This window comes from Sardina pilchardus, chromosome 4, assembly GCF_963854185.1.
Source record: "Sardina pilchardus chromosome 4, fSarPil1.1, whole genome shotgun sequence".
In the NCBI taxonomy this organism is placed as follows: Eukaryota; Metazoa; Chordata; class Actinopteri; order Clupeiformes; family Clupeidae; genus Sardina; species Sardina pilchardus.
In genome coordinates, this window is record NC_084997.1 from 8,815,737 (window position 1) to 8,828,975 (window position 13,239).

Genomic DNA, 13,239 nt, shown 5'->3' on the forward strand with positions numbered 1-13,239 from the left:
GAGAGGAGAGAGGGAGAGAGAAAGCGATAGAGGGAGAGAGAGAGAGAAAGAAAGAGAGAGGGAGAGAGAGAGGGATAGACAGAGATATAGAGAAAGAGAGACAGAGAGATAGAGAGGGAGCATGGAAAAAAGGATAAAAGCATGGCGAGTGAGATAAATGGGGAGCAGAGGGAGAGTCTCTGGCGCTTCGCTGCCACAACTGGAGGCTCATTACTGGCTCTGGAAGTGGCAGAGTCCAAAATGTGAGTTTGAGGCTGTCTGGCTGCACTGGGCGCTTTACCTGCTGCTCCTCTTGGCGCGGGCCCGGGCATAATAAGCCTCGTAGGACTTCGGCTTCAGCTCAAGTGCCTTTGTTGCAAACTCTTCCGCCATGCCAAAATCCTGCAGGAGGAGAAGCAGGGATTCAGCGATTCAGTGAAAAATGGAGAAAAAAAAAAAAAAAAAGAACAAAGTGAGGGACTAGCTGAAGCTCTGATGAGGCCCGCCACTTTCTACCCGCTGTTTCAGAGAAGGACAAAAGTATGAAATGGTTCCTAACAAGGTTGTTATTTATGAGTTCTGGGCATGGCCATTTCCACAAGCTCTCCGCCACCATAAACGACTCAATCAGAGTCACTCAACTGGACGGCTGCACCGTTCTAATTCATTTCAGAGTGCTAGGTGTTTTAATTAATAGATTCAATCTGCTCCTTGGAGCTTTGAGCAGTTTTATTGCTTGTTTCATCAATCAAAGTGCTTAAATGGAATTTGGCTGCAAGAGTGTGTCATGGGACAGCTAAAAAGCCAGTGTATCACTCCAAACAGGGGTAACAGCTATCCAAGCTCTCAGGTCATCTAGTGTTTGTTTTCCCCCTATTTCATCTTTGTACTTAATGAATGAGTCAGAGTCAATTTAGTCAGTGCATCTCACTTCCCCATCTCGTGCCTTTAGTTAAATGCACAAGCACAACACAACACAAATGTTTTTTCAGGCCTTGCTATCTACAGTATGCGTTGCTTGATTGCTTTGCAACACTTTGCCAACAGCGTCAACACAAAACACAGATAGTGTAGCACTGACAGCATCCTGACAGCTGTGTCTACCATACAGTACAGTTCCACATTTCCAAAAGAAAATGTTGCAAAAAGCGTAAAAAAGGCTGACGGCTGAAAGGGTATCTCACGTTGGTTTTCCTGCGGCAGCGAGACAGGTTGAGGTACAGAGACACCCGCAGCTCCTTAAAGGCCTTGAGGTCCTCGCCGTAGCCTTCGCGAGGGAACTTCCTCAGCGCGTACTGATACCGCTGAGCTGCCTCCTTCATCTTCCCTTTCTGAGGGGTGGAGAGAGAGAGAGAGAGAGGGATAGAGAGAAAGAGGAGGAAAAAAAAGGTTCAGACGGAAATATACTGGAGGCAAGAGCCAACGAGAGAGAAAGGTAGGCATCATAAAACAGCTACTGCTAACACACACACACACACAAACCTTGCTCATCCATCACCTGTGTTCCACCTGAGTGGACTGTCCTTTCTGCCACTGAATTCAATCTTTAAATGTCAGGGATCAATCATGGCAGCCCTTGCTATCATTCATCTTCGCTGCCTTTTATTGAACGAGTAAGATGACAATCGTTTAAATTAAATTCGGCTTTTAATCAAAGCCACCATGACTCATTTGATGATAAGGAACAATTTGCCTGCCAGCACTGATCACAGCGGTCCGAGACGTGTTCTCAGCCAAAAAACTGTGCCCAGATCAGAAAAAAACCCCTTCAATCCCTTAGTGAAGCACGGCCTACAGAAACTTGCCTCCGGTCTGAACAAGAAAAAGTTCTTTTCTTTCAGAAGCACAATGCAGCATACCTGAGTCTAGTCTGGAGCTACAGAGCTACAGATGATTAGCAAAAAAAGATCTCCACACAAAGGATGAATATGGCCTTGCACTGCGCTGCGCTCCAGACTGTGCTGTAGCCCTCGTCTGCAGTCTTACCTTGTAGAGCAGGTTGCCCTCCTCCATGAGCTTCTGCAGGAGGATAATGAGGATGTCAGGCTTGGATGTGGCCATGGCCCAGGCAGCGTTTCCTGGGGAGCAAGGAGGAGAGGGAAGCCAAAGGTTAACGGCCGGTCCGTCTGCTGCCGCCGTGGGGTATAATATCTGCTGTGAAATTGGTTATGGAGTAAAGTTACCTAAAGATTGTACCTGATCGATCATAAGGAGACGTTCGGTAGCCTTAAGAGGGTGTTATTGAGAGCAGTTAAGAAGAGAGAGAGGAGTGAGACAGTGCTGGAAACAGAAGGAAGCATGCAAAGACAAAGAGGACTTTTTTGAAGTCCAAGAAAAGTGGAAGGTTGACATGCAGCTCATCCATAAAGAGGAGCGAGCGTCTAAAACCTCGATATCTCTGTCCACTAAAAGAGGTATTCATTGATTGGCCACTCAATACTGATAGAAGAGGTGCCAAAATCTGACATGCTGCCATCAATAAGCTGCTCTAGCAGAACAAACAGAGGACCGAGGGAGCGCCGTGCGACCTATTCACTGTAGCGACTGATAACATCTCGCCAACTGTGGCTCAACGCTCGGACAACCTGTGAATGTCATTTACGGCGGCCGAGTCACATGCTGGCCATTTGACGAGCAGGAAGGGGGAGGAGGCTGTGACCCGACCCGAAACAGCAACAAACACACCCAAACAACACACACGACAAAACACACAACAAACACACAACATCACACACCAACAGACGCCAAACACACAAAACTGTCCCCCCCCATCCCAGAAAAGATATTCTGAGAGTCATGTGCCCAATAAAAGCAGGTCTTTCCATTCACTGCTGCATGCCACTGCATTAGATCTCATCTAGCTGTGGGGACCAATTAGGTGTGTAGTCCAACTGAAGCCCTGTGAGTCTGGAGTGAGATCATGCTTTCCCTATTACACCCAGTCACATAGTGAGAATGTCCAGCACCACATGACTCCAGGGTTCGCCCGCGACCTGCATAATCCTCCCATTCAAGGGTGACTTTTCCTGGCCTGTCATCTGCATATCATCTGGCCATACATCATCTGGGGTTTTTCATTCCAACTGACGCTGCCAAACGACGACGTGATTTAGGAGCTTCCCGTGCGACGGCATTTTGGAGTCGGACTCTAAGCCTCCAGCGCAAATCACCTGTGTGTGTGTCCGACACCTTTAAGCCTCTGAGAGAGGGCAGGAGGGTGTGAACCAGCGCCGCCACATCCATAATGTGCATTAATCCCCTTTTCCAAGGGACACACAAACAATACCGCACACACACAGCCATGCATTCTGAAAGCCACTGAAAAAAAGAACAGCACATCAGGTCCTGCTAGCGGCTCCAACTGGCTGCTAAAGGCACTAAGCTCCATAAACCTGCCCGCTCCCCGCACCCCCCCGCGCTAACCCCCCCCCCCCCCCCCCCGTGCACCAGAGGAGGGTCCGCTGCAGCGCTGCCTTACCGAGCTTGGCTCCTTTCTTCAGCAGGGTCACCACCACCGAGGTGTTTCTGCAGCCGATGGCCCGGTCCAGTGGCCTCATGCCACTGTAGTCCACATGCTCGATCACCGCCCCGCGCTCCACCAGGAAGTGCACCTGTGCCACAGGGACAGACAGAGAGAGAGAGAGAGAGAGAGAGAGAGAGAGAGAGAGAGAGGGATGGATAGGAGAAAGAAGTGACCCAGTCAGACAGAGGTGCTGCAGAGGGTGCGACTGCGGTGACTGTCAGCTGTTGAGACACTCTCTCTCCACACACACACAGACACACACATACCCCTCCTCTCTCTGTCTCTCTCTCTCTCTCATGTGCTGGAGCACAGCCTCCTCTGCATTAAGTATCATTCCTATCGTGCCATATCATAAAAAAAGACCCATTCATTATAAATCCCAGGCATTTCAGACGTCCAACACAAACAGGTCATCAATAAACAATCAGCCGCCGTTTCCCTTTTGTTTTCGGTCGGTAATATAAAGCAATAAAACGTGCATGAATAAACCATGCCAGCTCTGATTGCCGCATATACAGGCCAGTATGGGGTCTGCGTTAGATGAGAATGGAGGACCAGGGTAGGCACAAGCGTGGGCATTTCTGCGAGAGCAAACATAAAAGACGGCCATTTAATGACTGATGACGGAATTCTGTTCACGCACGTCGGGGCTGGATAAACATGAGAGAAGTGAAATCGGCTTATGTCTGGTGGCACCGCACAGCTGGCATAAGAAAGCCGGGCGTCACAGGGAGCCTGGTAAACTCATTTGCCGGTAATGAGATTCAGCGGCGGGTGAGTGTGCGGCCGTGAGGGCTGTATGTGTGTGTGTGTGTGCGTGCGTGTGTGTGTGAGGGGAGTTGTAGCGGGTACTCACTATCTCGGCGTCGCCGTAGAACGCAGCCAGGTCCAGCGGCGTCCGGCCATTCTTGTCCGTGTGGTCGATGACCGCGCCCTTCTCCACGAGGAACTGCACGACATTCTTGTGGCCCTTCAGACACGCCCAGCTCAGGGGCGTTAACCCTTCCTTATCCATGGACGTTAAAGAGGCCCCTGAGAACGCACGCACGCACACACACACACACACACACACACACACACACACAGTCTCTGTATGAGCACACAAAGGGCTACAGAAGCATGGCTCTGCCAGGAGTTAATTTGATAAGCAAGCGCTGGGGCTCCTGCTGTCCATTACGAGGTGAGCATCAACACACATCTAGAATGTTCTGTGTGTGAAAGGGATGATTGTCAAAACATCCAGGAAGTGACGTCACTTACCTTTCGACAACAGGAAGTCCACGGTGCTGAGATGGCCCTCGCAGGCCGCCACCATCAGTAACGTCCGGCCCTGTTTATCACTTACGTTGACATCTGCACCACGCTGCAGCAACAAGTCCGCAATCTGAGAGAGGCAAACAAGAACAGAGACTTTCACATCATAATAATCTACATTTGCATAACCATCTCTTCAGATTTAATACAGAACATCAGAATAGATTACATCTGTTTGCTCACTGAATGCATTCATGCAGTTGCAATTACTTGTGCTGCTACCTATATGTAGATGAGAGGGTGCATCGCCACTTTGAGGATTTATATCTGGAAGGGGAGTGAGTGTGTGTGTGTGTGTGTGTGTGTGTATGTGTGTATGACAGAGAGTGAAAGAGAGCAAGTGAGAGAGAGAGAAAGAGAGAGATAGAGAGTGTGTGTGTGTGTCTCACCTGCCAGTGACCCTGCCTGACGGCACAGAAGAGTGGGGACACCCCCCTGCGGTTCACCTGCTGCACCACTGCCCCCTCCTCCAGCAGCAAGCCACACACATCCATCTTCCCTCGGCCCGCTGCTGCTGTTAGTGCTGTGGGACACACACACACACACACACACACACACACACACACACACACACACACACACACACACACACACACACACAAACAAATACCTGTTAGTGCTTCAGATGGACTAATCTTGGGCAAACAGATTGCAGAAGAGCTGTCACTAACAACTGCAGTTCAATTCATAAACGCTAACCCGTTGACCTCCCAACAGCACCCACTCAGGAGAGTGGAAATGGGATTGCTCTGTACTCTAGCAGAGCACACACACACTTCGCCCAAGAGTCAGCTCACTCCCATTCCCAATTAGTATGGAAAGCTGATATTCCAAAACACACAATGCAACAAGGCACAATGCATTATGGGAATGCCACTATCCCGATTATATTGCATTAGATTTCGATCCCATTCTGCATCATGATGAACCTTGCTGAGATCACTATGAACAGCACATCAGCGGTCCCCATCTTATGTGATGGTACATGTGGCTGATGGCTGCACTTGAACACGCAGTCTTACACACCAGAGCCCGCGTGAGGGGGAGTACTTGAGTGTTATTATGAGGCTGCTGCCTGCCAGGCTGTGGCAGTTGTCTTGGCTACTGCGGGAGGAGAGTAGAGATGTGTGTGTGTTTGTGTTTGTGTGTGTGTGTGTGTGTGTGTGTGTGTGTGTGTGTGTGTGTTTGTGTGTGTGTGTGTGTGTGTGGAGCAGGATGTGGGCCCAGTGCTTCAGCTTCAGCAGATGAAAGGCTCTGAAAAGAGCACTAAGAGCTGCAGCATCACAACACTCACTGCCACACACACACACACACACACACACACACACACACACACACACACACACACAACTGCAGCATGCGGGCTCCTGAATCTATACAGCTGGACTAGACAATCATCTTCTTAACCAATATGTACAGTACATATAGGTAAATCAATACACAGAACACACAGAGAGACAAACACATACACATGCACAAACACATAAAGCAACAAACCAGTGAGCAGCTTCCTTCGTCACCCAAAAGCATTATTGACTCTTCTAAACATAGCTCCAAGGCCTATTTAAAATCAGTCCACTCACACAGGGCATTACTCCGCTAAGTGAGGGATTATTAACAAGTCCACATGGATCGATCGCCAGAGATGGACTCAAGAATACTCTTTCTAATCCTTTAGATCTCTGGAGCCGCTCGTGGTTTTAAGACACAGAGTAGCGTTTCTGCTCCTCAGGCACTCTATCCACTTCACTCAGGGCTGGCCATGTTGCCCTCTCCCTCTGTTTCTCATCAGCTCCCCTCCACCCACATCTGGGTCCTGTATCTAGCGGCCTGTGGCGGGAGCGTCCCTGTTCTCTCCACACGGAAAACAAACATCTCTGGTTCTATCTGCACGGCCATGAGGCTCGTAAACACAAGAGCACAGCAGAGCCTGAAGGGAGGATGAGGAGAGAGGAGAGAGAGAGAGAGAGAGAGAGAGGGAAAGAGAGAGAGAGAGAAAGAGAAAGAATGGGGGGTACGAAATGAAGACCGACAGGCTGTAGTGAAGACTGACATCAGCATGCTAGTTTCTAGTGTAATTGAGAATGTAGTGAAATACAGATTAAGTAACAAGTCATATAATCAAAGTGTTACCAATCAACCCACTTTAATCAACCTACTTTAAGTGAAACGGGCGCCTCAAGGCTTGCATGGGAATACTCGGGACATCCCCCAGTCTGAGAGAATTACATGTAGAGTCTTCATTACCTCAGGAGGAGGAATACATTTCACACGGTGAAACGCTACTACTGCTACGGCTGCAAGCTACACGCTAGTCACTGAAAGCCAGTTTTGGAGCTATTCTGTCGCTCTGAGAAGAATGGCTCTCAGCCGAGCTGACAGTGAACGTCTACACCACACTACAATGAGAGACCGTAAAGAATACGGTTGTCAACCGCAAACACAGCGGCCCATCCATCAAGCCAAAAGCCCCACCGTGGCCTTCTCGTCACCTGCGCGTTTCCCCCAACCACACGCTCAGGGGATGCTGGACTAAACCCCATGTGACAGTAACATGTGGGCTCCTGCCCGGCTACAGGGATGTAAAAGATTGATGGCCCGGTCCCACAGGCCATAACCGCAGCCTAAATAATCCAACAGAACAAAACACTCGGGGCACCAAATACTCCCATATTACGCCAAGCCGCGCAATGGGAGATTTTATCATTTAAAAGGATTCTTGGCATAATTACAGTCGACAAAAGCAATATAAGATAAGGCCTGTCGGGCTACTGTATATCTCAGGATATTAAGTTCGAGTCATCAAATTATTACGCGAGGCAACATGTCTGGGCTAAGGCTGAGCTTTTACCTCCAGAGATGATTTATTTAGGCGTGAGGCACTATGCTTCTCTTTTTTACCCGCCATAACTCGGAAAAAGGCAAACCTCCCGTGCCGTTGCATCTTGTTTTCTAAAACCATCTGCCGGCACGTCATCCGTCTGTTCATGTCAGACTGAGGACCTGTAGTTCAGCAGCTAGTCTGGGCCCAGAGTGAGTCTTTATTTCCTGCCTTTCCCCATCTCTCTGAGTGGCTGCCTGTTTTACTGGGAGCGCAAATCAACAGAGGAAGGAAGCGTTACAGAGACATAATTGCATGGCTCTCACTCACAACTCGGGTTTATTCATCACGGAGATGGATTTCTACCTGCGAGTGTCGAGTCTGGAATGTAATCCAATTTTGACCGAGAACGGCGATGTGCGGGTTGTGATGATGAGACGGAGCAGAGTGTTTGAGGGGTGGGTTCCTTTGCATAAAGATGTTATTTTCCGAACAATCGCAATCTCGCCGTGTGTCAACATGCGGAACGACATTCTCAGTGGACAAGCTGTCAGCAGGAGGGTGCGTGGGTCAGATACAGTGAAGGGTGCCGATTCTCAGGTGTCTCTCTCCACCCAGGCTGAGCCACAGCTGACTCAGAATCACCTAATCACGTTTAACTCGATGGCTTCAATCGTGAGAGCGAGTGGTGGTTAGTTAACTTGGCTACTCGGGGGGGGGGGGGGGGGGCAGACACTGAGCGCGGCGTTGTTTTTTTGGGCCTTTTATCCCTCCACAGCTTTCCTCTGTAATCATCTCCGGCGGTGGTTTCCGAAGCACAGCTGCGCATGAATATTAAACGCGCGGCTATCGCCGCTGCCTCTCGGCGGGGGTCACCGGGAGGAGCGTCTGGAAAATCATCACGCTTGTTAAGGTGCATGCTGCTCCATCCAAGGAGCCGCTCAACGGCGGCTGGTCTGAGGGTGCTGCTGCTAGACCATGTTGTTGTTCTTAGGGTGGCGGATGTTGTTTTTGCCAGTGACTTTGGCTGTTGCCAGGGTAGAAGGATACCTGTTCCAGGCACCAGGCAGAACAGGAATGGAGGTCGTGACTGGGGCTGTTAGCAAATACAGCTGTGCTTGGGTATGGGGCCTGCAGCTGCAACAGCACCTTCAACTGGGATGAACTGGTGAGAGGCATAGCTCGCAATATAAATGATCCATCAATGTACAGGTAGCAGAACGGCTAGTAACAGGAGCTCCAACTGAGAACAGAGTTCTCGTCTCATATTCAGCACATAGGGTCTCCCCTGTGGCACACGTTCATGGACTTCCAAGTGAAACGCAGCTCCTGTTAGCTATTAATATCCCGATCCACACAGCCATTTAAAACAAGGACATTCCTGCATGGAACCGCAGAGGTGGCATGAAACGTAGGTTTTTTTTTTTTTTTATCACAATGACATTCTGTTGCCTGCGCGGTGCAATAACCGCAGGGGGGCCCTGAGGAGAGTGTGTTTTACAGACGGCCCAGCTCCTGGTGTGGGAGACGGCCTATATACTACTGCGCTGACCTACATCCCCGCCTCATCTGTTACTGGGACACAGGGGCTGGGAGCGCGCGCCAGCACAGAGCGGCCATTGTTCATGCGCTCAGCTGCCACTGAGCCAGCCAGTGTGCTGGACTGGAGAATATCATGTGAGGAAATGAACAGATACACAGTGGTAGGGGGGGTGAGTTGGCTTGACATGAAGTCAACAGGTGTCTCTGTCTGACAGGGAAAGTGTGGAGAGAATAATGACTGCAGCAGTCGCGTTAGATCGCGGAGTCTACGGTCTGGTGACGGAGATTTGAGATGCCTGAACTGACTTATTTCCTTGTTTAGAAATCCAATCATGGACGCCCGAAGAGGCATAAATCAACATTGCACAAGGCGCTAGTGCCCGAGATGAGATTTCATTTTTTAAAAGCGTCTATAAACGAGGCGAATTCGCCAGGGAAGCGTTGGAGTAGGGTGTTTGTTTATCCCCCTTATCACAGTTAAAATCTGTGTCTCAGCATTCGAGCGTTCAACTTCCTACCAGTTGAATTTTTGAATGTCCCAAAGGCCCCTCTGAGAAGTGTTTACTGCAAATGGATTATAATGTAATGTAAAGCACTAATAACTTGCAGTTTACCCATATGGCTGCAATTTGTGCTTAGGTATGCTTGTAATGTGTGTAATGTGTGCAACGTGAGTGCGTGAGTGTGTGTGTTTGTGTGTGTGTCTGCGTGTATGTGTGTGTGTCTGTGTGTCTGTGTGTGCGTGCGTGTAATTTTTAAAATGCATTTCACGTTTAACAATTTCTCTCTCTCGTTTGTGTCCTGCCTCAAGGCCTGTTGGCTTTTCAATGCGGAGTACAATATGGCCCTGTGGACAACCACGCACTGCGCTCATCTCCTCTGAAACCCAGGGTGACTCATGCAGACTGGCGGGGGCCTCCACTTTTGTTTGTGCTTTTGTTCCCAGTGCTCAGTCTTGTGTTCGGCACCATTTTTTGCGAGCCAATATTCAGCGGCGAGAACCATTACCGTTACGCGCCGCCGTCTCCCGTGGAGACCTCCTGCCTGCGTCCTCTTCTATCCTGATGCCGTCTTCTCTTCTCCGCCATCAAGAATTCCCATCTGTTCTCTCTTTCTTTCTCTCTCTCTCTCTCTCTCTCTCTCTACTCCTCTTTTTCTTTTCCTCAATTTCAGACACCACCCTCACAAAGCTTCTTGAACCTAATCTCGAGGTGAGAAAGAAAAACACATGTTCTTCTGCAGTCACTTCCTCCCCAGACGCTTTGCCTTAACAGCTACAAACTGACAATACCCGACTGATGATAGACGCTCTCTCAGCCTTACCGCATCCCCCACCACCCCACCCCCCTCCCCCGATCAATGTCCCCTTCAGATCTGTAAGGCCAGGTATTGAGGCCAAAACCCTGGCTCTGATAGGGATCTATGAGGGGAGAGGCTCTCGGAGACACGCTCTAATGAGGCAAGACAAATGACCGTCTCTCTGGCCTCGCGCCGGACACGGGATTAAAGTGACGGCCGCGCGCGCGGGCGCTCCGGCGGCCAGGAGGAGACGGCGCCTGTAATTTGGTCCCAAAGTGGAGAAGCGCTCATTTGGCTCTGGAGGAGCCTCTGATGACACTCCATTACAGATGAAGATGGAGGCGCACAGTGGCGGTGGGGCGCGCCGTGGACTCCGTCCAGGAAAACAAGGACACAAGCAGGCCCGTAAATGGGGCTCATATGTATCGCGTAATTGTGACGGACTCAGAGGTCTCGTCTAAACATGGCAACCGCTGAGGTGACTGAGTGGAAATCAAGAAGCAGGACAATAGAGAAACCCATTTCATGCTCTTATGCTCACTGGAACACACACACACACACACACACACACACACACTAGACAGAAACGTACAGACACACAAACAGTCTTAAACACACACATGGACAATTATGGCTGCAGTTAATCTGACCATGGGCGATGATTCAGAGCAGTGTGAAGCGGTGATTCAGGGGGGAAGGAGAGAAGAAAACGCCCGGGCACTGTACCTGTCTCTCCCCACAGGGTGTCATGGCCGTCAATTTGCACCGCATGCTCATTATTCAACGCCAGCAAGCCGCGCACCACCTGCCAAACGAGAGGGGTTGATTAATGAGAGAGAGAGGGAGAGAGAGAGAGAGAGAGAGAGAGAGAGAGCAACCAAAGAATGGGCGACTCTTCAGCTCTAAAACTTACAATAAAACCTTTCAGTGCTTACACAGCATGCAGGACTGACAAGAAAACGAACGCGATGGGAGCGATGAAAACAAGCCTGGCGGATCGATCGCAGCCAGCCAGAGCGAGTTATGCTCCTCCAGAACATGATGATAAATGAATCACTGTGGACTCCAGCGCTGATGCTGTGTGATATTGTCTCTCTCTCTGTGTGTGTGTGTGTGTGTGTGTGCCTTGTTTGTGTAAGCTTCATAAGTGTGTATGTAGGGGGGAGCGCTGCTGCATCAAGGGGCCTAGTGCAGCCCAGTAGCAGGCTGGCCTCATTAAAAGCCCCAGCCTGCCCTGCGTCCTCCTCCTCAGCCCGCTGCCCTCTGGCCTTGGCTACGCGGAGGTGGACACAGCCTCACCTGGGCCGGTGGAGCTCCGTCCAAACTCTACTCCACGCATGGGCTGGCCAGCCCCGTCCCGGGTGGACGGAGCTCTCTTAATGAGGGCTAGACAAACCAGCAGGAGCCATGAGCTGCTCGGGGGGGGGCCTCTGTTATCAGATCAATGGCCACACTGGAGGCTGGAGGCTGGGAGAGGAGAGGAGAGGAGAGAGGTGTGCAGCTGCAGTAGCACACGAGCACTACCTGAGGGCCTCTGCTGGGGCTTAATGGACGTGGGGGGAGTGAAGAGTGCAGGCAGGTGTTCTGGGGCTCTCGTCCCACACTGGGCTGGAGAAGCTGTACCTCATACAGTTTCAAATGTTAATCACACTCAGTCTGTGTGCATCCTCTGGGAAACTTAACCATTCAATTGTTACTTTTTCCTCTCACTACATTCAATAGTTTACTGCATATGGCGTTTGCTTCTGGTAGCTTTTTTTCAGCAGTATGTGCACTGCTTCCATGCATACATGTGTTTATGTGTGTGTGTGTGTGTGTGTGTGTGTGTGTGTGTGTGTGTGTGTGTGTGTGTCACTGCTCACCTGTGTGTGTCCCATGCTGGAGGCGGCGATGAGGCCCTGCTGGAGGGCCTTGTTCTTGAGGCCGTGGCTCTGCTGCGCTCCCTCTCCGCTCCACTCCAGCTCCAGCAGGTGCTGGATGACCTCCAGGTGACCCCGCAGGGCGGCGTGGACCAGCGCACACTGCCCACTCTTGTCCACGTGGTCCACCTGCCGGGCACGCGGGAGCAGAGCGCTTTTATCAGGCCCTGACCATAAACTAATGCCATGGCTATTTGTGGTCAATAAAATATGATAGAAGTTAAAATATACTGCGGTATTTTTACACAGTGTCAATGCAGCATTTACCTTTCAGTGTTGCTAATAAAAGCTGGCTTTAAAGAATAATAAGCAACAAAGAAATAGTCTTAATGTCACAGCTCATAAATCCTGTATCCCTGCACTAAGCTTTTCTACCTGTGAAGTACTGTAATACGGCTTCACACCAGAGGGCAAGTGCTTGTGAAACAGCACTCAATCAACTTGAGAACTTGATACCTTTGAAAAGCCATATTGTGCACAAAAGCTGCATACAAACTACGAATCCCATGGCAACTGTACTTGTACCAACAAAGATTTAATCAATTCAGTTTGTGTAGAGGAAATCAATGCCCTAATATGCACATATGTAACTATATTTAATATAGTTATATATTAAATATATATTTAATAGTTGTGCACATCCAGATGTCTCCTTTAAGATGCCAGTCTCCTGGCCGCATCCTCTGCATCAGCGGACTGACCTTGGCTCCCCTCTTGCAGAGCAGGCTGACCAGGCCCTGGTGCCCGGCGGCGGAGGCGAAGCAGAGCGGACTCATGCCGTTCTCGGCCACCACGTCCACGCGCGCCCCGTACTCCAGCAGCAGCGCCACCATCTCCAGGTG

The 13,239-nt window shown here is 50.2% G+C and overlaps 1 protein-coding gene across 2 annotated transcripts in view; it reads right to left on the reverse strand.

Moving 5' to 3' along the window:
- The window catches only part of tanc1b (tetratricopeptide repeat, ankyrin repeat and coiled-coil containing 1b), a 118,646-nt gene that overhangs the window by 3,304 nt on the left and 102,103 nt on the right, over nt 1-13,239 (reverse strand). Inside the window, exons 16-26 of one of the 2 annotated variants that reach the window (XM_062534023.1) lie at nt 13,099-13,239; nt 12,341-12,526; nt 11,205-11,283; nt 5,206-5,339; nt 4,763-4,886; nt 4,359-4,534; nt 3,458-3,590; nt 2,176-2,205; nt 1,966-2,057; nt 1,164-1,310; nt 281-381 (exon numbers count right to left, since the gene is read on the reverse strand). The exon at nt 13,099-13,239 is cut by the window's right edge and continues 96 nt beyond it. In XM_062534023.1, coding sequence (XP_062390007.1) covers nt 281-381; nt 1,164-1,310; nt 1,966-2,057; nt 2,176-2,205; nt 3,458-3,590; nt 4,359-4,534; nt 4,763-4,886; nt 5,206-5,339; nt 11,205-11,283; nt 12,341-12,526; nt 13,099-13,239 — 1,343 coding nt within the window. The remainder of the gene's footprint in view (nt 1-280; nt 382-1,163; nt 1,311-1,965; nt 2,058-2,175; nt 2,206-3,457; nt 3,591-4,358; nt 4,535-4,762; nt 4,887-5,205; nt 5,340-11,204; nt 11,284-12,340; nt 12,527-13,098) is intronic. The other variant, XM_062534024.1, reaches the window with a different exon arrangement.